The 25,550-nt window shown below is 46.7% G+C and overlaps 1 protein-coding gene across 2 annotated transcripts in view; it reads right to left on the bottom strand.

Moving 5' to 3' along the window:
- CARD11 (caspase recruitment domain family member 11) overlaps positions 1-25,550 on the bottom strand; it is a 277,951-nt gene that overhangs the window by 86,657 nt on the left and 165,744 nt on the right. For both annotated transcript variants that reach the window (XM_075317863.1, XM_075317864.1), the window contains exons 12-13: positions 23,820-23,923; positions 23,686-23,723 (exon numbers count right to left, since the gene is read on the bottom strand). In XM_075317863.1, the coding sequence (XP_075173978.1) occupies positions 23,686-23,723; positions 23,820-23,923 (142 nt within the window). The remainder of the gene's footprint in view (positions 1-23,685; positions 23,724-23,819; positions 23,924-25,550) is intronic.

Here is a 25,550-nt window from a genome sequence, read left to right as displayed (position 1 = left end):
TTTGGGTTCTTCTTTACCTCTCTCACCAAGGCTCTTCTCCCATGATTGCTCAGTTTGGCTGAATGGCCAGGTCTAGGAAGAGTTCTGCTGGTCCCAAACCTCTTCCATTTAAGGATTATGGAGGCCACTGTGCTCTTAGGAACCTTAAGTACTGTAGAAATTCTTTTGTAACCTTGGCCAGATCTGTGCCTTGCCCCAATTCTGTCTCTAAGCTCCTTGGGCAGTTCCTTTAACCTCATGATTCTTATTTGGTCTTATTTGCAAAAATTTCTACGTTTCTGTTTTTTTCTGTCAAGATGAGGTGCAGAGTGTACATTATTGAGAAAAAAATGAAGTTTTTTGAATTTATCAAATTGCTGCAATGAAACAAAGAATGAAAAATGTAAAGGGGTCTGAATACTTTCTGTTCCCACTGTAGTTTTTGCTATGTTTTTTTTTAATGAGGTTTACCATGGAGATTAACAAGTATGGCAGTTTTATAGATCAGGTTGTTATGGATGCAGTGGTACCAAATATGTGTATTTTTTTTTTCTTTTTTCATAAATATACATTTATTGGTACAATATTTTTTTCTCCTTTATTTTCTGATTCTTTTTAATATTTATTTTTTACTTTTTTTTACATATTCTCTGTATAGAACAATATCTTTTATTATTCTGATCGCTGGTATAATGTATTGCAATGCACAAGCATTGCAATACATTATACCTGGCAGTTCGGCATTGACAAAAGCCTCTTATACCATGCTCCTGGCATAGCCTAACAGGCTCGCTGAAGCTGGCTGATGCAGATTTTGTCATAACAACTTTGGTTACCATGGCAATGATCAGGCCCCCGCAATCACACCGCCTAATGCTGTGCTCCCTATTAAACAGTCAGGGGTGGTGCAGACACCAGCCCTGGCTGTGATAGCTGGAGCTTGGCTATAAGTTATGCTAAGTAAAGTTGAGCACGGTTCGAGTGATTTTGGGGGGTGTTCTAGATAGAACAAGAACTCGAGCTTTTTGCTAAAAGTTCGGCAGCTCGAGTTACGTTGTTCTATCAGCAAAAAACCTAGCTAATTACTAGCTGGCTTTTCACTGTAATAGTGTGAGTCACTCTGTGATTCACACTATTATCTAATTTCAGCGTATAGTGTGCGGGGGGGACGGGTTTTAGATCTGTGGTGCTGAGAAAATGCAGATCGCCATATTTTTTTTTTCTAAGCGCGCGTGTAGTGGGGCGGGCCACCATGTCAGCCAATCCCAGACACACACACGGCTAAGTGGACTTTTTGCCAGACAAGCAAGGGCATGTGTCATATGCTGTCCATGTCACATGTCCTTGCATTATAAATACGGACATTTTCCCTCAGGACGCCATTATCTGCCTTCTGCGTCTGGGTGACAGTCACCGCTCACGCAGCTCCTGTCGCCGGTCCTGCTGTGTACGCTATACACACAGCGCTCTACAGATTAGGAACAGAAGTTTATTTCAGCCCTTTTCAGGGCTAATTTCATCAGGCTCAGAGCCATAGGTGACAGTCAGGTCCGTGGAAATGCTGTATACAGCTTCAGATAACAGCGTCTGTGTACCTAAGCTAAGGGAATTCCTTGCTGCATTTCACCATTAGGAGGGAGAGAAAGTGAGGCTTCCTTTCCTCTACACTGACCCACAACCCGGCCACTGTACCCTCCTGCACATTTTTGCAAAGCCATTTTAATTGAAAAGAGTTAGTGCCATCCAAAGAGTGGCTGCTGTACTCCATTATTGTGCCACTTCTGCCAAGCAAGTCCCACAACCTCTGCATTCTCCCCTCCTGCACATTTTTGCAAAGCCATTTTAATTGAAAAGAGTGCTGCCAGTTAGTGCCATCCAAAGAGTGGCTGCTGTACTCCATTATTGTGCCACTTGTGCCAAGCAAGTCCCACCACCTTTGCATTCTACCCTCATGCACATTTTGCTATGCTAATTTTATAGCAAACTCAGGGAATTCCTTGCTGCATTTGATCATTAGGAGGTATAGAAAGTGAGGCTTCCTTTACTGTCCTGGTACCCATTGAACACGGCCACTGTACCCACCTGCCCACTTTTGCCACACTATTTAATTTGCCCAAAGAGATGACTCTTTTTCTCCCATCCTAAAATTGTCTGGAATACTAAGTTAGGGTATGTGCGCACGTTGCTTTTTACCTGCTTTTTACCTGCTTTTTTGCTGCTTTTTCTTCTGCGCTGTTTAATGCCAAAATGGATGTGTTCTTCTATTCAAGCAAAGTCTATGGGAATTTGGGTTTCTTGTTCACACTATGTTGTTCAAAATGCTGCCTTTTTGTGGCAGAACTTTGGTCAAAAACTCAGCTTTTCAAAGAAGCAACATGTCAATTGTTTTTGCCATTTGGGTTTTGCACTGCAAAGCTGAGTTTTTGACCAAAGTTCTGCCACAAAAAGGCAGCATTTTGAACAACATAGTGTGAACAAGAAACCCAAATTCCCATAGACTTTGCTTGAATAGAAGAACACATCCATTTTGGCATTAAACAGCGCAGAAGAAAAAGCAGCAAAAAAGCAGGTAAAAAGCAGGTAAAAAGCAACGTGCGCACATACCCTTAGTGTTCCTTTGCTGCCAAGCAAGGTACAACACATGTGCATTCTACACTCCTTTCCATTTCTGGAACGCAATTATTAACTGCAGGTAATCCAGCCAATCTGTGACGAAAGTGCAGGCATGGATATAATGTTGCCTTCATCCAATGGTGGTTCTCTCGATGTCTGACAGCTCAACAATACCATCTGTTTCCACTTCCAAAACAAGTGACGACCTGCCAATCACACTACCGCTTACGGGTAAAGGGGTGGAAGTTCAGTGTGAAAAAGCATGTGTGACTTGCTGTCCCCACAGTCACAGAGGATGAAGAGCACACAGATGCACTTGATGGGGCGGGCGGTGGCTGCACAGCCCCGCTAGGCCGCATTGTAGCACAGTGAAATTCCCATTGCGACTTATGCTTCATTTTAAGTCGTGTACAGGGTGGGCTCCCCAGTATGCAGCAAAACCACGCAACAGGAAAAGGACTCTAGGCAGTTGGGTTGATAAATGATTGTTTAACTTTCCCAAAACAAAACAAACAATAAGAGCCATGCATTAAATTGAAATAATAGAACAATCTATTCTGTTGCCTGCTACCTGCTAATCTCTCTGTGTAGCAGCAGTAATTGTGTGTTTGTGCATGTGTGTGTGTGTGTGTGTGTGTGCGCGAACACGACTTACCAGTGGCGCATCACAATAGCTTCCAAGTTATCTACCTAAACATAAGGTACCGTCACACTAAGCGACGCTCCAGCGATCCCACCAGCAACCTGACCTGGCAGGGATCGCTGAAGCTTCACTACATGGGTTGCTGGTGAGCTGTCACACAGGCAGATCTCACCAGCGACCAGTGACCAGCCCCCAGCCAGCAGCGACGCATGGAAGCATGCTGTGCTTGGTAACTAAGGTAAATATCGGGTAACCAACCCGATATTTACCTTGGTTACCAGCGCACACCGCTTAGCGCTGGCTCCCTGCACACCTAGCCACAGTACACATCGGGTTAATTACCCGATGTGTACTCTGCTAAATGTGCAGGCAGCAGGGAGCCGGCTTCTGCGGACACTGGTAACCATGGTAAACATCGGGTAACCAAGAGGCCCTTACCTTGGTTACCCAATATTTAACTTCGTTACCAGCATCCGCCGCTCTCACACTGCCAGTGCCGGCTCCCTGTTCCCTGCACTCCTAGCCACAGTACACATCGGGTTAATTACCCGATGTGTACTCTGGCTACGTGTGCAGAGAGCAGGGAGCCGGCACTGACAGCGAGAGAGCGGCGGACGCTGGTAGCGAAGGTAAATATCGGGTAACCAAGGTAAGGGCTTCTTGGTTACCCGATGTTTACCGTTGTTACCAGCGTCCGCAGAAGCTCCTGCTGCCTGCACATTCAGTTGTTGCTCTCTCTCGCTGTCACACTCAGCGATGTGTGCTTCACAGCGGGAGAGCAACAACTAAAAAATGGTCCAGGACACTCAGTAACAACCAGCGACCTCACAGCAGGGGCCAGGTTGTTGCTAGTGATGTCACTGTGTGTGACATCCAGCAACATCGCTGCTACGTCAAAAAAGTCGTGACTCAGCAGCGATGTTGCTAGCGATGTTGCTTAGTGAGACGTGGCCTATAGACAAAACACATTACCCCCCCAGAATACCCTTGTTAGCTGAAGCCTCACAGATAAGGCAGATGATAACAGTGTGAATGCAAACCACACAGCTCTGAAACACAGTCATGGAAATCTTGAAAAGCAACAGTCAATGCAAACATGTGTTGCTGTCCCTCTATGATTTAAACTGTACGTGACAATTTTACAGTGAAGAGGCAGCAAGTCTTATTGTCTATATAGTCGGCCTACCCAAAACAGATATGTGTTTTGCTAATAAAACAAAGTGTTGCGTGCACGCATTACTGTCTGGGCGCAGCCTACCGTACCCGGGTACTGTGATGTCCAGTTGCCAGAAATACAGACTTTACGCTCCTCTCACGGTAAACAGTATAGACAGCACCAGAATAATGTTGGTTTGTGGCACAGGATGCTGCTCACAGGCATTATGGTACTCCTCACCAAACTCCAACACGACTCCCCTCACAATTGAACGAAATGTTTCCGCGGTGGCTCCTTGCTGTAACACACACCTTTAGCTTTTCCTTCTGTTCATAGACAGCATCTCCAAGTCCACACCCGAAGACCAATTTGCTTTTGCTGTAGTGATCAAACAGACAAAGGCAGTTCCAAAAAAACAGCAGCCCCTTGTGTGTAGTCTGCAACAATGCATGCAATGAACAGCAAATAAGCATGTTGCATTGACAGTGGCTAAAGCTGAGCAATACACCTTCACGCTATCACTTCATATCCATGTGACACTTCATGGAGGATCTAGTCAAAGTTGTGAGTTCTTGCCTGCTACTTAGAGATTGTTGACAAATCTTACAGATTCCATGACTTGGGTGATACTTTGTGATGTCCAAAAAGTCCCAGGCTAGGCAAGGCTTACAGCCCATGCGACCTGCATAGCCAACACGACTTCTGCTCAGAGGCAAAGTTGTGGCCCAGGATTCAGTTGTTGACGTGCTTCCAGTACTTTGTCTCTGGCCAGGAAGATGCAACGTAACCTCGTTGTCAGTAGCATCCTCCTCCACCTCCTCTGCTGACCTCATCGACTGGCTGACTTTGGTTTGACAGTAAGTATGGTCTCCAACCTCATCAATCACCCTGTGTGTTTTCACTCCCCTCGTCCTGAGTCCTCCGAGACAACCTCTTCCTGCCCTGACCGAATAGTAAAGTTGTCGTTCCAATCAGGTATCTGTGTCTCCTCCTCATGTTCCCCATTGTCTCCACCAGGAGGATTTACTGTTTGGAAATGAGGGTGTAGATTAGGCTCAGCCCCTTCTTCATCGGGGCCTGGATCCGACTCACAAAGCTTCTGGCCATCTGTGCAGATCATTTCCCCTGTCTCCTGGAACTCGCTACCTCAACACGTCAGATTATCTGCTACACCCGCAAGCTTCAAACGGAATCTGAAAACTCATCTGTTCAGAAATGACTATAACCTTCAATGACACCACCACCGTGCGTACCTGACGCCCAACCTACACCCCACCTACTGTCTCCTCCCAAAAATCCTTTAGAATGTAATCCCACAAGGGCAGGGCCCTCTTCCCTCTGTACCAGTCTGTCTATTTTTACTTGTATATGTATTCTGTATGTAACCCTCTTATCATGTGACGGGGGGTTACTCGATTGTGCGACACGTTCCACAAATTGAACGTGCCGCACATACGATGGGGGCGGCTACGATAGCAAACGATATCGTATGCTTAATCGTAACGTGTAAAACAGGCTTTAGTCTTCATCTCGGGCTACAGTGCATGCTCCCACACAGCCTCTTTGCACAGGTACTTGCACTCTGTGCCGGTTCTAAGTCCTGTGTTGTGCCTAGACAGCATGCTGAAGCTGATAGTCTTTTTTCGGAGACTGTATTTCATGCTATTGAGCATGCTCTGGCAGTTACTGCATCAGAGGCTAGGCTCGGAAATGAACTCTTTGGCCCTGCCCCTGATGTGGGTGGCCCATATAGACCACAGGGCATCAGGTGTCTTGACGATGTGGCCAGGCCACTCCCAACTGGCTTGCAGAGGCCCACCCCTATGACTTGTCACCTCATTATTCTTGGTCAGACAATGACTGGTGAGGTGTTTGGGTCGTGGCTGCCCTGAGGTTATCATTGAAGTGGCGGTTCCGAATAGGACGCTAGTTATGCCACTTATGACATGTCACTCTGCTTTTGTTTCCAGGAGGTGCATTGTGGTCCACCCTGGTTTGGGGCGGACCCAGGTTATAAAAGGGGCTGGAGCCAACAAGGAGGTGCGAAGTCTTCTATTATGCTCCGAAAGAGCACACCTCCATGTGTTGAACCCATTGCGGCTTTAGGCCAGAGGTAGGCAGGGATAGGGCAACGATGCAGGCCGCCACCACAGTTGGTAACGCAGAGCGGTTAAGACCAGCTCCTGTCCTACCAGTCCTGCTAGTGCAGCCCAGTGGCATTAACAGGTCTGCTGCTGCCAATGCGTCTGCTGTCCACAGGTGTGGTCCCTACGCACACGGACAGCGTACCCAATGGCCCCTGTGTTGTTAACAGGGAGTTCCTGGGCTGGGTGGGCGTGTTGATGCTGTGACGCTAACAAGGCTCCAACTCTCCAGATCCGAGTGGCGTCTAACTCGGTTCAGGCTACTATTAGTTTCATAGCCACACAGCTCTGTATCCTCCACCTAACCTTCCAGTTGCCAGCATCTCCTTTTCCATCTGGGAGCACGGTTGACACCGACTGGCGATGGGGATATATACCTTTCTCTTTTTTTATCTTCTTAATTTTTTTATATAGCGGTAACATAGTATATACCACCTTATCCAAATCTGCCATTCCCACCATAACAGATGTTGTTTCTTCAGCAAATGTTACTGTTGCTTAACCACCAAACCCACGGACACAAACTTTTTACCCTTTCCAACACACCTGTTCCCCTTTCCACCAGCATCTGTCCTTTTTCAACTCATTTTGTATATGACCAAAAGTGCAACTCTGCGGGGACGCCGTACTCAATGCCGTCTCAGCACAGCAGCCATTCCTTGGTCCCTCAGATGTGGACAAGTAAAAGACCATTTCCTCCTATCCATGACAAAGCGTTGAGATTCACTCCTGTGCAGCACAGGTGTTTAGTGGAAAAGCAAATCTAGCAAATCTAAGATTGCGTACCACCTTCTGCTGATACTCCTGCATACGTGCGTCCCTTTCTATGGCCGGAATTATTTTGCAAAAATTTTGAGTTGTACCAGGGATCTAACAGTCTGGCAACCCAGTAGTCAGCATTACTTCGAATTCGTACAATCTGAGGGTCATGTTGTAGGTAGTCCAGCAAGAAGGCGCTCATGTGTCTTGTGCATCCAGGAGGACCAATTCCTTGCTGTGTTGGTGGCGGAGAGGTGAAAATCGTGCCTCCTTCCTCTGCCCTCTCCCCCCAACCTCGCACAACCGAAATGTGAGCAAGCTCTCACTCATTTGCTGAGTCTTCCATGCCCATCGCTAGTTCGTCCTCCATTTCTTCATGGGCTCCTGCACCTTCCTCAACAGTTTTGCTGATTCTATGCGCCCTTGTTAATCCCTCTCCCCCACCGTCCCATGACTGCCGCCTAGGTGCCGCTGACCATCTGGACCTTGGAGATCTTGTTATCCCTTCCGCATATGACTCCTCCTGTACTTCCTCCCCTTCCTCTTGTCCCAACACCTGACTCCGAATAATGCTTACAGTGTGCTCCATCATGTAGATCAGGGTTCCCCAACTCCAGTCCTCAAGGCCCACCAATAGTGCATGTTTTCAGGATTTCCTTAGCATTGCACTGCTGTAGGAACCAGCACCTGGGCAGGTAATTACATTAACACCTGTGCAATACTAAGGAAATCCCAAAAACCTGCACTGTTGGTGGGCCTTGAGGACTGGAGTTGGGGACCTCTGATGTAGATGACCAGAATTGTCACGCTGAGAATGGCATCGCCAGTGCTAAACATCTTCGTCGACATTTGTAAACTGTGTAGAAGGGTGCATAGGTCCTTGATCTGACACCACTCTGCACCACCTCTGGATCAAGTCAGCCCAGGGTATACGTCATAACGTATTTCAGCAGGGCTCGGCGGTGCTGCCACAGACGCTGCAACATGTGCAGATTCAAAATCCTGCGTGTCGGCACATCACATTTCAGGCATTGAACCGCTAGACCAAAAGACTTCGGGAGCGATGAAAGTTGTTGAGCTGCTGGGTGCGAAAGATGGAAGTGAGCACATAGCGTGCGTGCCCGCTGCACAAGGCCATGTAGGCCGGGATGGTGGTTTAAAAATTGCTGGAGAATCAGATTCAACACGTGAGCCATACAAGGCACGTGTGTCACATTGCCCTGACGAAGGCCCGCAGCCAGGTTTGCATCATTGCCGCACACGGCTGTTAAGTCACCACCATAGTCTGCTCCATCAATTTGTACTCCGGTCGCCAAGTGACAACGTGTTCCTTTCGTGCATAGTGCTGATGATGGGAGAGGAGTCGATGCCAGCGGCGCAGGTGGACGCAGGTTATGCTCACCCACTGGGCTGCGTTACCTTGACAGATGCAGAACCACAGGCTGAATGTAGGTGGTGGGTATCTCACAGATGAAGTACCATCATTCAGCTACAACCAATGGGAAGACACCACACCCTTTTTTAGGCCCATCCTGTCTGCAGACCACTGCCAGACATAGCTATGAACCTCTGGTTACTGTTACCCTCAGTTCAGTTTTATGATTTTGTGTGCTTGTTACCTGACTACTTTTCCTGCTTGCTGTACCGCCGATCCGCATTTCACTTCTGCTTGTTTTCTGATTAAGTCCTGGCCGTCCCATTCTGTTCCTCTTACTCAATTAATGGTTTGACCCTGCCTGACTACTATTCTCTGGAACTGCAGCCTTCCACAGGTATTGATCAACTTGGGCCCTGTGTAATTCCAAATCCCTGTATAGGGTTTAACGGGTTTCAGGGTTCTGGGGGTCCTGCTTGGTGAGTGGCTTCCCTCTAGCCTATCCTTTACAGCCCATCTGAGTGTGTGGATCAAGGAAGGCGTTACACCGTGCTCTCTGCAGGAGGCCATGTAGGCCAGGATAGTACATTAAAAATTGCTGGACAACCAGGTTCAACACGTGAGCCACACAAGGCATGTGTGTCACATTGTCACGGCGAAGGGCCGCACCCATGTTTGCATCATTGTCGCACCCGGCCTTCCCTGGCTGCTGGTTGAGTGGAGACAACCATTGATGAAACTCGGTCTCCAGAGCTAACTGTCCACAACTACTCAGCGGTGTGACTCACATTTCCCATACATTTCAAAGTAAACATTTGACCATCTGATGGCATTGAGCTCTGCTGCCAGCACAGTAAGGAGGTGTGTGGGATTCCTTGTGCGCAGTTACAAGGAAGGGTGGCCTGACCACACAGGGTTTGGGCCGAGGTGGAGGACCCAGACGAGGTTGAGCAGGCAGAAGCAGTGTATTAACTTCTACATACAGAGGAAGGATTGACACAACTCGTGGGGACGGCAAGACTTGTACAGCAGACCCTTCTCCATCTCTCCCCATAGTAACCCATTGCCCAGTCAGCAATATGTAACGCCCCTGTCCATGCTTACTGGGCCAAGTATCTGTGGTGAAATGCACCCTGTCACACAGGTTCTCTAAGAAGCAGTGATGTTTTGTGCGATATGCTGGTGTAGCGTGGGCACGCCTTTGTTGGAGAAGGTTTGGCGCCTGGGCATCGGCTCTTGGGGCACTGCAATGGACATAAGGTCTCGAAAATCCTCGGTTAAAAAGGTTGGAAAGGCAGCATTTCGGTAGCCAACAGTTTGCAGATGCTGAAAGTCAACCTCTAAGCCATGTCATGCCCTTCTAAAAGCATGTAAAACACAGCGAGGAAACTCCAACTACAGTCTCCCTCGTTTCCACTAATTGGGCCACACACACCCTACTTGCCTGTCATCAGTTGACCCCCATTTGCAAGATGAAAAAGATGCTTTGCATGAAGCACTCTCAAAAATACACGTGCCTTTCGCCTCCCCTGGATGACCCAGGGGAAGAAAAGTCCTCTGAGAGCCATGACTTGTTCATCTTGGTTCTTTTAGAAACACAGAGAGGGGACTCCAACCACAGTCTCCCTCGTTTCCACTAATTGGGCCACACACACCCCACTTGCCTGTCATCAGTTGACCCCCATTTTCAAGATGAAAAAGATGCTTTGCATGAAGCACTCTCAAAAATACACGTGCCTTTCACCTCCCCTGGATGACCCAGGGGAAGAAAAATCCTCTGAGAGCCATGACTTGTTCATCTTGGTTCTTTTTTCAAAAGCGAGGGGACTCCAAATGAAAAGTCTCCCTCGTTTCCACTAATTGGGCCACACACACACACACACACACACACACACACACACACACACACACACACACACACACCCCACTTGACTGTCATCAGTTGACCCCCATTTTCAAAATGAAAAAGATGCTTTGCATGAAGCACTCTCAAAAATACACGTGCCTTTCACCTCCCCTGGATGACCCAGGGGAAGAAAAGTCCTCTGAGAGCCATGACTTGTTCATCTTGGTTCTTTTTTCAAAAGCGAGGGGACTCCAACCACAGTCTCCCTCGTTTCCACTAATTGGGCCACACACACACACACACACACACACACCACTTGACTGTCATCAGTTGACCCCCATTTTCAAAATGAAAAAGATTCTTTGCATGAAGCACTCTCAAAAATATATGTGCCTTTCGCCTCCCCTGGATGACCCAGGAACTGCTGGAGAGGGGGGAAACAAAGGCGCAATAGGGTCTTACCCGGTAATAACCGTGTGAAGATATAAATAGTTACACTCACCTGGAGAGGTTGTGCCAGTCACAACCCCTTATTGAGCATATGAGTGTCCGCGTGGTTAAAGCAGCGGCCCCGTGAAGACGTAGTAAAATTTATATATATATATATATATATATATATATATACATATATATGAGAACCGTTTTTTGCCGCGCTAAGAAACCACTGTTGTCAGGATGTTAATTAAAAATCTCTTTTTATTACAGCATTCCAACGCGTTTCAGAGACATAAGCCGTCTCCTTCTTCAGGGAAAAGAGAAAATACACAACACAGAAAGAGCATATATCAGAATATTGAAAAAATAAAAATAAACAGCATGAAATGAATGTGAAATTGGGAATTTGTTGACAAATAAATGGAAATATATATGAAAAATAAATATGAACTGCTTAGTTTTTCAGAGCGCGTCAATATGATGACAGGCGTGTGTGGTTAATGTGATTCTCGAACCCAAAAATGTAAATCACTAAGTTCAACACAAAGTGGTTGGTGAACATCCGTAACTCCAAAGCTGACTACTTGCAAGGGAAAAAAATCCAGGAATTACTATAGGTGCCATAGTGAGGAAATAAAAGTATAAGAAAAATTGAGTTCACTGATTCGGTAAAGAAGTGTGCATTTAGCTTGTATTTGTGCTATTTAGATAATCCAAGTGTTAGAAGAATTCCTAGAAAGCAGGGGACAGTGTACGTGAAGGGAAAGAAGAGCGCTTGCGCGAAGACACTGAGCAGGTTCTCAATGAGAGCCAGGGTGAATCAAGTTCAGACCGTGGGAACTGAAAGAAAGCGCATGCGTGGAGACACGGTGGAGGTGACTTGAGTTCAGGAGCGTGGGAAAAAACAGACCACATCAGTGTTTAAAATGCAGAGGAGTACTTTCTGCTAACACAGAAAAAAGCACACTTGAGAATATTGAAAAATGAAAATGAATGTAAGGTTAAAAGATTTTTTGTTGCCAAATGAATAGAAATATAAATAAATAAACTGCTTGGTTTTTCAGAGTGTGTCAGTATGATGACAGATGTGTGTGTGTTTAATGTGATTCTCGAACTCAAAAATGTAAAACACTGAGTTCTACACAAAGTGATTAGTGATCACCCGTTACTCTAAAGGCTGGCTGCTTACAAGGGAAAACAAATTTGAGAAATTACTATAAGTGCCATAGTGAAGAAATAAATATAGGAGGAAATTTGTGCATTTGGCTTGTGCTACCAACCCAAAAGAAAATGGAAGAATTCCTGGAAAGCAGGGGACCGTGTACGTGGAGGGAGAGAAGAGCGCCTGCGCTAAGACACTGAGTAGGTTCTATATGGGAACCAGGGTGAATTGGGTTCAGACCGTGGGAACTGAAAGGAGGCGCATGCGTGGAGGCACAGTGAAGGTGACTCAAGTTCAGAAGCGTGGGAAAAAAACAGACCGCATCAGTATTCTGAGTGCAAAGAAACAGTGTAGGAGAATAAAGAAACATGTGAAACAAAATGAAAAAGATCTTACACGGTCCCCTGCTTTCCAGGAATTCTTCCATTCTTTTTTCTGTGTTAGCAGAAAGTACTCCTCTGCATTTTGAACACTGATGTGGTCTGTTTTTTCCCACGCTCCTGAACTCAAGTCACCTCCACCGTGCCTCCACGCATGCGCTTTCTTTCAGTTCCCACGGTCTGAACTTGATTCACCCTGGCTCTCATTGAGAACCTGCTCAGTGTCTTCGCGCAAGCGCTCTTCTTTCCCTTCACGTACACTGTCCCCTGCTTTCTAGGAATTCTTCTAACACTTGGATTATCTAAATAGCACAAATACAAGCTAAATGCACACTTCTTTACCGAATCAGTGAACTCAATTTTTCTTACACTTTTATTTCCTCACTATGGCACCTATAGTATTTCCTGGATTTTTTTTCCCTTGCAAGTAGCCAGCTTTCGAGTTACGGATGTTCACCAACCACTTTGTGTTGAACTTAGTGATTTACATTTTTTGGGTTCGAGAATCACATTAAGCACACACGCCTGTCATCATATTGACGCGCTCTGAAAAACTAAGCAGTTCATATTTATTTTTCATATATATTTCCATTTATTTGTCAACAAATTCTCAATTTCACATTCATTTCATGCTGTTTATTTTTATTTTTTCAATATTCCGATATATGCTCTTTCTGTGTTAGCAGAAAGTACTCCTCCTCTGCATTTTTCACGTGTCCATGAGTCACTCCGTTACCATGAGAGCATTGACGTCATAGTTGTCAACGTGGCGGTATGGACTCCTTTATAAGTAACCGGTCTGTATACTATGCATGTATTTTCTCTTTTCCCTGAAGAAGGAGACGGCTTATGTCTCTGAAATGCGTTGGAATGCTGTAATAAAAAGAGATTTTTTATTAACATCCTGACAACAGTGGTTTCTTAGCACGGCAAAAACCTGGTTCTCATATATATGTGTATATATATATTTAACTTTTACTGGATGACCCAGGGGAAGAAAAGTCCTCTGTGAGGCATGACTTGTTCATCTTGGTTTTTTTTAGAAACACAGAGAGGGGACTCCAACCACAGTCACCCTCGTTTCCACTAATTGGGCCACACACACCCCACTTGACTGTGATCAGTTGACCCCCATTTTCAAAATGAAAAAGATGCTTTGCATGAAGCACTCTCAAAAATACACGTGCCTTTCGCCTCCCCTGGATGACCCAGGGGAAGAAAAGTCCTCTGTGATCCATGACTTCCTCATCTTGGTGAACGTTAGTATGTCCACATTGTCAGTGGACAGACGCGTGTGCTTATCTGTCAGCACACCCCCAGCAGCACTGAAGACAGGTTCCGAGAGAACGCTGGCTGCGGGACACAACAAGATCCCCAAGGCGTACGTGGCAAGCTCAGGCAATTTATCCAGATTGGAAGCCTAAAATGAGCAAGGCTCAAGTTGCACAGTAATGGCATCGATGTTCCCTTGCACATACTCATATATCTGTGTCTCCTCCTCTTTTTCCTTGTCCAGCTCTTTTGTTTTCTCATGAGTATATGTCCTTGTCACTTTCCCATGTGTTTGTGTTGTGTTGTGAGATGTTTGTCCCCTTTTGGACACCTTTGAGGGTGTTTTCTAGGTGTTTTTATGTGTTTGTGATTGCCTCCCATTGTTTCCTATGGGGTTCGAGTGGTTCGCCGAACCGGTTCGCCGAACCGAACTCGAACGCGACCCCTGTTCAGCGAACCAAGCTTGAGCCGAACTGCGACCGGTTCGCTCATCTCTAATGCTAAGTTACACTAAGCTCCCAGTGGTAATCGTGCGGACACAGCCTTTGTGCCCACATGATCACTATAACAGAAATTTATATAATTTTGCAAAAAACCCTTTCCAAACATGACGTTAACTTACGTCAAATGTCGCGAAGGGGTTATCCCATGACAGTAAAGTTAATAATTTTCATTACAAAATCTTCATTTTTACTCAAATTATTTTATTGAAAAATGAAAACACCCCATCACAAAGTGCTACATTTAGTATTTTTTATAACCTCCATTATTTTTAAAGACTGCACCAAGTCTTGTAGACATTGAATGAACAAGTTGGCAACATATCTATTTTTTTCTGTTCATCAAACACGACCTCTTTTAGAGCCTGGATGCTGCATGGAGACTGATGCTCAACTTGTCTCTTCAGAATTCCTTATAGGTGCTCAATTGGGTTCAAATCAGGCGAAAACTTGGCCATTTAATCAATTACACCCTGTTCTAAAAAAAAAAAATGCAGCAGTGGCTTTAGAATTGTGGTTTGGATTATTGTCATGATTGAAAAATGGAAGCCTACCAAGGGCACAGAGTGATGGTAGCATCTTGTCTTTCAATAAAGAGAAGTACATCTGTGAATTTATGATACCATCAATGAAATTAAACTACACCAAACAATCAACAATCATGTAGCCACTAGTGATGAGCGAGTACTAAAAAGCTCGGGTGCTCGAAGCTCGGGCCGAGCCTCCCAAGATACTCGTGTACTCGGCCCGAGCAACGAGCCCAATGTTATCCTATGGGAGACCCGAGTATTTTTGTGAAATGACCCCCCGGCAGCATGGAGAAACCCTAAAAATGTCACAAAAGTCTCAGAAGAGTGCTCAAATGACATGGCAACAGCATGGGGAAGACCCCTTGAAGCATTTATCACTCAAAAGTCACAGCTGTGAACAATTTTGTCCACGTTTCACGCCATTTTTACGGACTCACCAGAAAACCTTCCAAAATGACCCCAAAATGATTTTTCATGGCAGAAATGTTAAGGGCACATACCCAATAGTGAGATAGAGCTGGTGTATGTTACTTTTTGAGATTAATACATGAAAGATTTTACGTGAAAACATTGTGTGGCACTCCGATGTCCCTGAGAAGAGACGTACATGAAGGCCTCTTGAGTCTAATGTGCCCATTTTGAGGAAGTGAGTCTTTGTAGTATTTTCCTTTGCCAGGGCAGTCCAAAATTGTGAGGTTCACCAATGCCCCTGCATACAGACGTGCATGAGGGCCTGTAAACCTGAAGTGCCCATTGTAAGGAAGTGGGTCTATTGTAGTATAGCCCTTAGGCAGGGCAGCCAAAAATTGGGAGGCTCCACGTTGTCCCTGGATAGAGACGTGCATGAGGGCCTCAAAACATTAAGTGTCCATTGTCAGGAAGTGGGTGTATTATATAGTATAGCCCTTAGGCAGGGCAGCCAAAAATTGGGAGGCTCCACATTGTCCCTGGATAGAGACGTGCATGATGGCCTGTAAACCAGAAGTGCCCATTGTAAGGAAGTGGGTCTATTTCAGTATAGCCCTTAGGCAGGGCAGCCAAAAATTGGGAGGCTCCACATTGTCCCTGGATAGAGACGTGCATGATGGCCTGTAAACCAGAAGTGCCCATTGTAAGGAAGTGGGTCTATTTCAGTATAGCCCTTTGCCAGGGCAGCCAAAAATTGGGAGGCTCCACATTGTCCCTGGATAGAGACGTGCATGATGGCCTGTAAACCTGAAGTGCCCATTGTAAGGAAGTGGGTCTATTTCAGTATAGCCCTTTGCCAGGGCAGCCAAAAATTGGGAGGCTCCACATTGTCCCTGGATAGAGACGTGCATGATGGCCTGTAAACCTGAAGTGCCCATTGTAAGGAAGTGGGTCTATTTCAGTATAGCCCTTTGCCAGGGCAGCCAAAAATTGGGAGGCTCCACATTGTCCCTGGATAGAGACGTGCATGATGGCCTGTAAACCTGAAGTGCCCATTGTAAGGAAGTGGGTCTATTTCAGTATAGCCCTTTGCCAGGGCAGCCAAAAATTGGGAGGCTCCATATTGTCCCTGGATAGAGACGTGCATGATGGCCTGTAAACCAGAAGTGCCCATTGTAAGGAAGTGGGTCTATTTCAGTATAGCCCTTTGCCAGGGCAGCCAAAAATTGGGAGGCTCCACATTGTCCCTGGATAGAGACGTGCATGATGGCCTGTAAACCTGAAGTGCCCATTGTAAGGAAGTGGGTCTATTTCAGTATAGCCCTTTGCCAGGGCAGCCAAAAATTGGGAGGCTCCACATTGTCCCTGGATAGAGACGTGCATGATGGCCTGTAAACCAGAAGTGCCCATTGTAAGGAAGTGGGTCTATTTCAGTATAGCCCTTTGCCAGGGCAGCCAAAAATTGGGAGGCTCCACATTGTCCCTGGATAGAGACGTGCATGATGGCCTGTAAACCTGAAGTGCCCATTGTAAGGAAGTGGGTCTATTTCAGTATAGCCCTTTGCCAGGGCAGCCAAAAATTGGGAGGCTCCACATTGTCCCTGGATAGAGACATGCATGATGGCCTGTAAACCTGAAGTGCCCATTGTAAGGAAGTGGGTCTATTTCAGTATAGCCCTTTGCCAGGGCAGCCAAAAATTGGGAGGCTCCACATTGTCCCTGGATAGAGACGTGCATGAGGGCCTCAGAACATTAAGTGTCCATTTTAAGGAAGTGAGTGTATTATAGTATAGCCCTTTGCCAGGGCAGCCAAAAATTGGGAGGCTCCACGTTGTCCCTGGGTAGAGACGTGCATGAGGGCCTCAAAACATTAAGTGTCCATTTTAAGGAAGTGGGTGTATTATAGTATAGCCCTTAGGCAGGGCAGCCAAAAATTGGGAGGCTCCACGTTGTCCCTGGGTAGAGACGTGCATGAGGGCCTCAAAACATTGTTCCCATTGCAAAGGAGCGGGTCTCCTGTCGTTGTAATGTCCATTCTGCAAAGAATGGGCGAAAAAATTTACCACTGGGGGTATACCTGAAACAAAGGCCTAAGTATTGCAATTTGTAACGGTCATCATCATGGTGGCGCATGAGGAGAAGGAGGAGCAGTCCAGCGATTATCCAAAGTCCAGAAGTGTGTACCCATGGGTGAGTGGAGGTACATGGCAAACTTTAAATTCCGCTCTCATTTGCTGGTGGTGTGGTGAAGTCTGGCCCAATCCAACCCTTGTTCATCTTGATCAGAGTCAGCCTGTCAGCATTTTCAGTTGACAGGCGGGTGCGTTTATCTGTAATGATTCCACCTGCGGCACTAAAAACACGCTCTGACAAAACGCTAGCAGCAGGGCAGGCCAGGACTTCCAAGGCGTAGAGAGCCAATTCATGCCACGTGTCCAGCTTGGATACCCAATAATTGTAAGGCACAGAGGAATGTCGGAGTACAGTTGTTCGATCTGCAAGGTACTCCTTCAGCATCTGGGCAAACTTAGGATTTCTTGTGGCACTACCCCGCACCTCAGGGGTTGTGGTACGTGAGGGGCTGAGAAAACTGTCCCACATCTTAAAGACTGTTCCCCTACCTCTGGCGGATTGGACTTGTGCCTCTCTCGGCTGTACGCCTCGGTTGTCCACTGATTCCTGACCTATGCCGCTAGCGTTTTGTGAGGGGAATGCTTTGCCTACTTCCGTGAGTATGGCCTTCCGGAACTGCTGCATTTTGGTTGACCTCTCCTCCACGGGAATAAGAGACAAAAAGTTCTCCTTGTAGCGTGGGTCTAACAGTGTTACCAACCAGTAATGATTGTCGGCCAAGATGTTCTTAACGCGAGGGTCACGAGACAGGCAGCTTACCATAAAGTCAGCCATGTGCGCCAGACTCTTAACAGCCAGGACTTCAGTAGCCTGACCAACAAGATGACTGAACATGCTGTCCTCCTCCTCCTCCTCCTCCTCATCTACCCTGTCCTCTGGCCAGCCACGCTGAACCGAGGATATGACTGGTGTGCATGTCATATCCTCAATTTGGCCGGAGAGTTGCTCCATGTCTTCATCCTCCTCCTCGTCATAGTCCTCCACTGCACGTTGTGATGAGACGAGGCTGGGCTGTGTGTTATCACCCACACCCACTACTGTTTCTTGCTGCAACTCATCGCGCTCCGCCTGCAATGCATCATGTTTGTTTTTCAGCAGAGACCGTTTTAGAAGGCAGAGTAGCGGTATGGTGACGCTAATAATGGCGTCATCACCACTCACCATCTTGGTGGAGTCCTCAAAGTTTTGGAGGATGGTACATAGGTCTGACATCCATCTCCACTCCTCAGGTGTTATGTGTGGAGTTTGACCCATTTCCCGACGGCTTAGGTGATGCAGGTACTCAACAACTGCCCTCTTCTGCTCACATATCCTGACCAACATGTGCAGAGTTGAATTCCAACGCGTGGGGACATCACACACCAGTCTGTGAGCCGGAAGATGCAAACGGCGCTGAAAGCCGGCAAGGCCGGCTGAAGCAGTAGGTGACTTTCGAAAATGTGCAGACAGGCGGCGAACTTTTACCAGCAGATCAGACAGCTCTGGGTATGACTTTATAAGCCGCTGAACCACGAGGTTGAGCACATGGGCCACGCATGGAACATGTGTCAGCTGGCCTCGCCTCAAAGCCGCCACCAGGTTCCGGCCATTGTCACACACGACCTTTCCTGGCTTTAGGTTCAGAGGTGTGAGCCAGTGATCTGCCTGCTGTTTCAGAGCTGTCCACAGCTCTTCTGCATTGTGGGGTTTGTCACCTATGCAGATTAGCTTCAGCACAGCCTGTTGCCGCTTCGCCGAGGCAGTGCTGCAGTGCTTCCAGCTTGTGACTGGTGTGGAGGGCACAGTGGATGAGGATGCGCAGGAGGAGGAGGAGGCTGAAGAGCATGACATTCCGGAGCTGTAGAGTGTGGGTGAAACACTGACTGAGGTAGGGCCTGCAAACCTTGGTGTGGGAAGGACGTGTTCCGTCCCTCGCTCAGACTGGGTCCCAGCTTCCACAATATTAACCCAGTGTGCCGTCAACGAGATGTAGCGGCCTTGCCCACAAGCACTTGTCCACGTGTCTGTGGTTAGGTGGACCTTGGGTGAAACAGCGTTGTTCAGGGCACGTGTGATGTTTTGTGACACGTGGTTATGCAACGCGGGGACGGCACACCGGGAGAAATAGTGGCGGATGGGGACCGAGTAACGTGGGACAGCTGCCGCCATCAGGTCACGGAATGCTTCTGTCTCCACCAGCCTAAAAGGCAACATTTCCAGCGCAAGCAGTCGCAAAATGTTAGCATTTAGAACTGTGGCATGTGGGGTGTTGGCAGTGTATTTGCGCCTGCGTTCAAAGGTTTGCTGAATGGATAACTGAACGCTGCGCTGGGACAAGGACGTGCTTGATGATGGTGTTCTTTCTGCGTAGGCAACTGCAGGTGCAGGAGTGGAGGAGGCTTGTTCGCAGGCAGCATGGACAGAGGATTGGCTCGCATGCACAACCAGCGAAGACGTAGCAGTGACATCAGCAAGCACTGCTCCTCGACTCTGTTGTACTTCCCACAAAGTCGGGTGCTTGGCTGACATGTGCCTGATCATGCTGGTGGTGGTCAGGCTGCTAGTTTTGGTACCCCTGCTGATGCTGGCACGGCAGGTGTTGCAAATGGCCTTTTTTGAATCATCTGGATCCAACTTAAAAAACTGCCAGACTCGGGAAGACCTAACATTTGTACAGGCACCTTGTGTCGTCGTGTTGTTCCGGGGAACGGTTGCCTGACTTCTGCCTGGGGCCACCACCCTGCTTCTTACTGCCTGTTGTGATGCTACGCCTCCCTCCCCCTGTGCACTGCTGTCCTCGCTCTGCATATCCTCCTGCCAGGTTGGGTCAGTTACTGGATCATCCACCACGTCGTCTTCCTCTTCCGCACCCTGCTCCTCCTCCTGACTTGCTGACAATTGTGTCTCATCATCGTCCACCACTTGTTGAGACACGTTGCCAACTTCGTGAGAACGTGGCTGCTCAAATATTTGGCCATCTGTACAGACGATCTCCTCATGACCCACTTCAATATGAGCTGGCGAGAGGCCAGAATGTGTGAATGGAAACGTGAACAGCTCTTCCGAGTGTCCAAGTGTGGGATCATTAATGTCCGAGGAGGACGTGTACTCAGCCTGGTGGTAGGAAGGAGGATCAGGTTCAGAAATGTGCGGTGCAGTATCACGGCTACTGACACTTGACCGTGTGGAAGACAGAGTGTTTGTGGTGGTGCCAATCTGACTGGAAGCATTATCTGCTATCCAACTAACAACCTGTTGACACTGGTCTTGGTTCAAGAGCGGTGTACTGCTGCGGTCCCCAAGAATTTGGGACAGGACGTGCGAGCGACTAGATGTGGCCCTTTGTTGTGGCGAAATTAGAGCTTGCCCACGACCTCGGCCTCTGCCTGCACCACCATCACGTCCACTTCCTTGTTCCTTGCCAATGCCCTTGCGCATTTTGCAATGCTGTGCACTGCTGACGTGTATATTCACTACTTGTGCGTTATATCAAAGTTTGTGGAAATTGCAAACAAGTGCACCTGTACGCTGCCACCAACAGGCACACACGTGCGGTTTTAAAAACCAAGCACGGACGCAATAAGAACCTAACAGGTTTTTTTGGGGAGCAACAATTACAGACAAGTCAGACACTATCTGGACTGTTTTACACTGTGTACACCAGCCCCAGATATGATGAAGGCTGGTATACGGTCACCACTACCCTGCCTGCCTGCCTGCCTGTATACTGGTACAATAGTCCTGACAAGGACTCTTTTGGTCACTAGCCTGTATTCAGACCTGGCTATACCCTGCCTGTATATAGCAACAATAGTCCTGAGAAGGACTCTGCTACTGTACTCCGACCTGGCTATACCCTGCCTGCCTGTATACAACTAGAATAGTCCTGAGAAGGACTTTTGGTCACACTGTTTGCAGCCCTGCAACTGAAAAAGCTATAAAGGGCCGCAAAGCTTTCCCTGAATCAGCGACACTCTCCCTGCACTCACTGTCTGGATAGCTGTGAGCAGAGCACAGCGCGCCGGCCGATATAAAGGCTCGGTCACGCTGTGCAGGCCGGCCAATCACTGCAATTCCACAACTAACAGGGCTGTGGCATTGCAGTGGTCTGCCAGCCAATCCCTGCATGAGGGCTGGCTCTCAAAAGAGCGCCAACATGCAGAAATGAAGACCACGAGTACAGCACGAGTATCGCGAGATTACTCGGTCCCCGCCGAGCAGCCCGAGTACAGCGATACTCGTGCGAGTACCGAGTAGTGACAAGCATGCTCGCTCATCACTAGTAGCCACACATAAGGACACTGCCACCACCATGTTTCACTGCAGGCACCAAGCATATTTCTTTGTATCCTTAATCTTTACAACACCATACAGTTTTGAAGCCATCAGTTCCGAAATCATTTATTTTGGTCTCATCACTGCAGAGTGTAGAGTCCCAGTAGTTTTGATATTATTCAGCATGAGCTGAAGCCAGGCTTTTTTGTGCTTAGGTTTAGGTCAGTCTTGCTTCGTGAATGACACCTATGCATGCCTTTCCTCTGCAGTGAATGCTGTATTGCTTTACGGGAAAGATTCACCCCACTTTAGCTTTCTACATTAGCTGACTGCAGTGAACTGTCATATCGAATTTCGACAATCTTGACAATGACAATCTTTCTCATCAGAAGACATTTCTGTTTAGATGTCAACTTCCATAGTTGGCCTGGTCATGTTAGTGAGATTGTTGCAGTTCCATCTTTATTAATTTTGCATCACTTTTCCTACAGTTTTCTTATTGCTAAGTAAAGCTTTGTTGAGCTGCAACAAGAAGATCTACCTTCACCTTGTTATGTAAAGAAATTATTTATCTTTCTCAGATCGTGTGGCATTTCTCTTTCATGTGGTGCCATTGCTGACAGCAAGAAATACCTGATTTTCAGGATATTGTAGTAGCTTAAATAGCTTATGCAGTTACAACTACTATCAGCTAACTAACTGCCACTATATTCAAATCAAAAGAACTATACATTTCTAATTGTTTCATGCAGTGTTCTGCTCTGCACTCGCTAGGTGTCATGGCAGCATCGGACTCTGTTCACATTGCAGAGTCTGACAGGTAACTTGATGCCTCTTAGTTGTTCAGCCAGAGTCGGGCGTCGGCTGTTTCATGTTCCCTGCTTATCAGTCCAGCAAGAGTTAATCCCTGCTGGCTTGTGAACTGCTGCTAGAAGCTTAGGTTGCTAATGACCACTCACAGCCACCTCCACCCTTTATAAGGTGCTGGATCCAGTTCCTCACCGCCGATTATAGCTCCAGCGATTCTGGTCATTAGCATGTGATCCAGTTTGTGGAGATCTGTTTTATGATATCTTTTGTGGTGTGGAAATATACCTGTAGTCAGTTTATTTCCTCCCTTTATCTTATTTCGTCCTATGCATGTATTGTCTCTCCCCTGTTTATGATTGCAATGTGTTTGTGTTTGCATTCACTCCTGTCTGCATTATTTGTTTGATACCTTGGTCCAGGCCCTCCCCAGGAGTGGAGGAAAAGGGGTGTAATGCCAGGGTTTGGACAAGAGTTAGGGTCACGCTGGCAGTCCAGACCTCACCACCATAGGGTATACCCCAGGGATAAGGAACAGTGCAAGGTCCCTAGTCTGAGGGCCATTCTAGGTGCCCCTGGTTCAGTTACCCATCACTCATGTGACAAAATGCAAGTATTTTCCACTATTATTCTTATTACACCTACTACATATTGGGATAGGCTCTTGGAAATGGGAATAAGCAATGGGAACACCCCTTTAAGAAACACCCTTTTAGGGTACATCCATGTGATTAGTGTTAGCAGCGTTTTAGATGTAGTGTGTTTTGGCTGTTTCCAAATTGCTGCGTTGTACAGTGCAAGCGCGGTGGATGGAATTTATAGAACTCCCATACCCACTGTGCTTCTTTTCTGAGTAGCCATAAATGACATGTGGCACTGTTTCCGAACCGCAACATATCAATTTATGGTTGCGGAAATGCAAGTGTTGTGAGCGTGAGAACACAGCGAAAATCCGCTGTGCACACAATCCTGATCGTGGGCATGAACTCTGCGTTCTCCCACGGAGAACACTAACGTCTTCGCAAGAGCAATGACACTGAGTCTAGAACTCAGCATCTCCTGATCATGTGTACATACCCTTATAGTCAACTATCTGCTGGACACCTCTTTAATGAATAAATAGACTTACCTGTGGTTGAGATCTTGTTATGGACTTGAATAAATTTCTTAGGAAAATTGCTTATTTTGTGTGCAAAATAAATTGTGTTTGCAATCAATGGCTCACATTTCTGGGACTATTTTGTAATATGGTATTCTGTGGAAACTATTGATTCTGAAAGGAAACTCACCATCAAGTTCTGTGCTGTCATCGTCTTCATCAGCGGGGCTATAATAGTAATAAAAAGGTATAGACTAGTTATTCTTTGTCGGTATATGACTGACATGCAATCTCTCCATCTGATAGTATGATCGGTCTTCTGACCTGTATGCAGGTACATCTTCTTTGCTTCTTCTTACAATGGAGTCATTCCCAGGGGGTTCTGGTGTTGTTGACATGATGCTATAATTACGGTTTATCAATGGGTGCTGTAAGAAATTATACATTTATGACTTAGACTGTGTATTCTATGGAAAAAAAGATAAAGTAGAGAATCTTGTGGTTTTGGGGACCAGGTCTTTCATTCAACTATACATATCTCTGAAATATTTGTTTATCAATGTAAGCTGAGCTGTAAGTGAGTGGTTTATTGTATAGTCCAATAAAGGTAGGCTTACAATTCTGTACTATTCCACCTGTGCTTAGGTTGTAAATGCCAACTTGTCACCAACTTTGCAAAAATCAAAAGTACAAACAGGAAACAAAATATATCTTATCATAAAAATTTGATTTTCACAGTATGATCCAAATCTACTTCCTTCTGACCCCTTAAAAGGGTTTTTCCATGAATAAAGTTAATTTTAAAGCTCATTTTAATCAACAGATCTTGGAATAATTATACTTTGCATAATTGGATGTGTTTAAATGTTCCTGTCCTGAGAGAATCTTACATATGTGTCCCAGCTGTGTACTGTGTAATTGCCATGTCTGACCGTACAGGAACATGGTCAGTCTAACACTCATTGTTGGGCGAGCTTTGCATCGATGCTGCGATGTCGCACACGATAGTCCCCGCCCCTGTCGCAGGTACGATATCTTGTGATAGCTGGCGTAGCGAAAATTATCGCTACGCCAGCTTCACATGCACTCACCTGCCCTGCGACCGTCGCTCTGGCCGGCAACCCACCTCCTTCCTAAGGGGGCGGGTCGTGCGGCGTCATAGCGATGTCACACGGCAGGTGGCCAATAGCGGCGCAGGGGCGGAGATGAGCAGGATGTAAACTTCCCACCCAGCTCCTTCCTTCCGTAATCCATATAGCCGCCGGTGGCAGGTAAGGAGATGTTCCTCGCTCCTGCGGCTTTACACTCAGCAATGTATGCTGCCGCAGGAACGAGGAACGGCATCGTACCTGTCGCGGCAGCGTAATTATGAAAAAGTCAGAGACTACACCGATGATACGATAACGACGCTTTTGCGCTCGTTAATCGTATCATCTAGGATTTACACACAACGATGTCGAAAGTGATGCCGGATGTGCGTCACTTTCGATTTGACCCCACCGACATCGCACGTGCGGTGTTGCAACGTGCAAAGCCGCCCTTAGTGATGTCATATCACCTGGCCATGATAGCCAATATGTCGTGGCCTGTAGCACTGAGGCTACAGGACATTGATATGATTGTCCACCCACATGCCATGATTGGCTACCACGGTCACATAATGCCACTTCATGGCATTCTTATCATAGGACATCTGGGGAGGAAATCTTTGTTTTACTACCAATGTACATAACTTTCATTGTGCTTATAAAATACCAGAAGTTTCCATCCACTATCTAAAGAGACACATCTGCATGTTGTTCTCACTAGATGACATGAAATGAGAATAAACCTTTCCCGCTTTAGGTCAATTAGGAACCAAAATTATTTGTCTGTGCCACATGTTAGAATAATGAGAGAGAATGTTTATATAATGCACAGGTAGTGATGGGATGATCAGACTGCAAGTCAGCAAACACAGTATGCCAGACACACTTTGCGCTAGCCGTCACACCATCCTTAAGGGCCAGGTAACTTTTCACCCTCTTTCCGATCTTGGAGGGGGGACTTTGGCAG

The sequence above is a fragment of the Anomaloglossus baeobatrachus genome, chromosome 7 (genome assembly GCF_048569485.1).
Source record: "Anomaloglossus baeobatrachus isolate aAnoBae1 chromosome 7, aAnoBae1.hap1, whole genome shotgun sequence".
Lineage (NCBI taxonomy): Eukaryota > Metazoa > Chordata > Amphibia > Anura > Aromobatidae > Anomaloglossus > Anomaloglossus baeobatrachus.
Note: the sequence above shows the minus strand (reverse complement) of the source record. Positions and strands in the feature narration are given on the sequence as shown.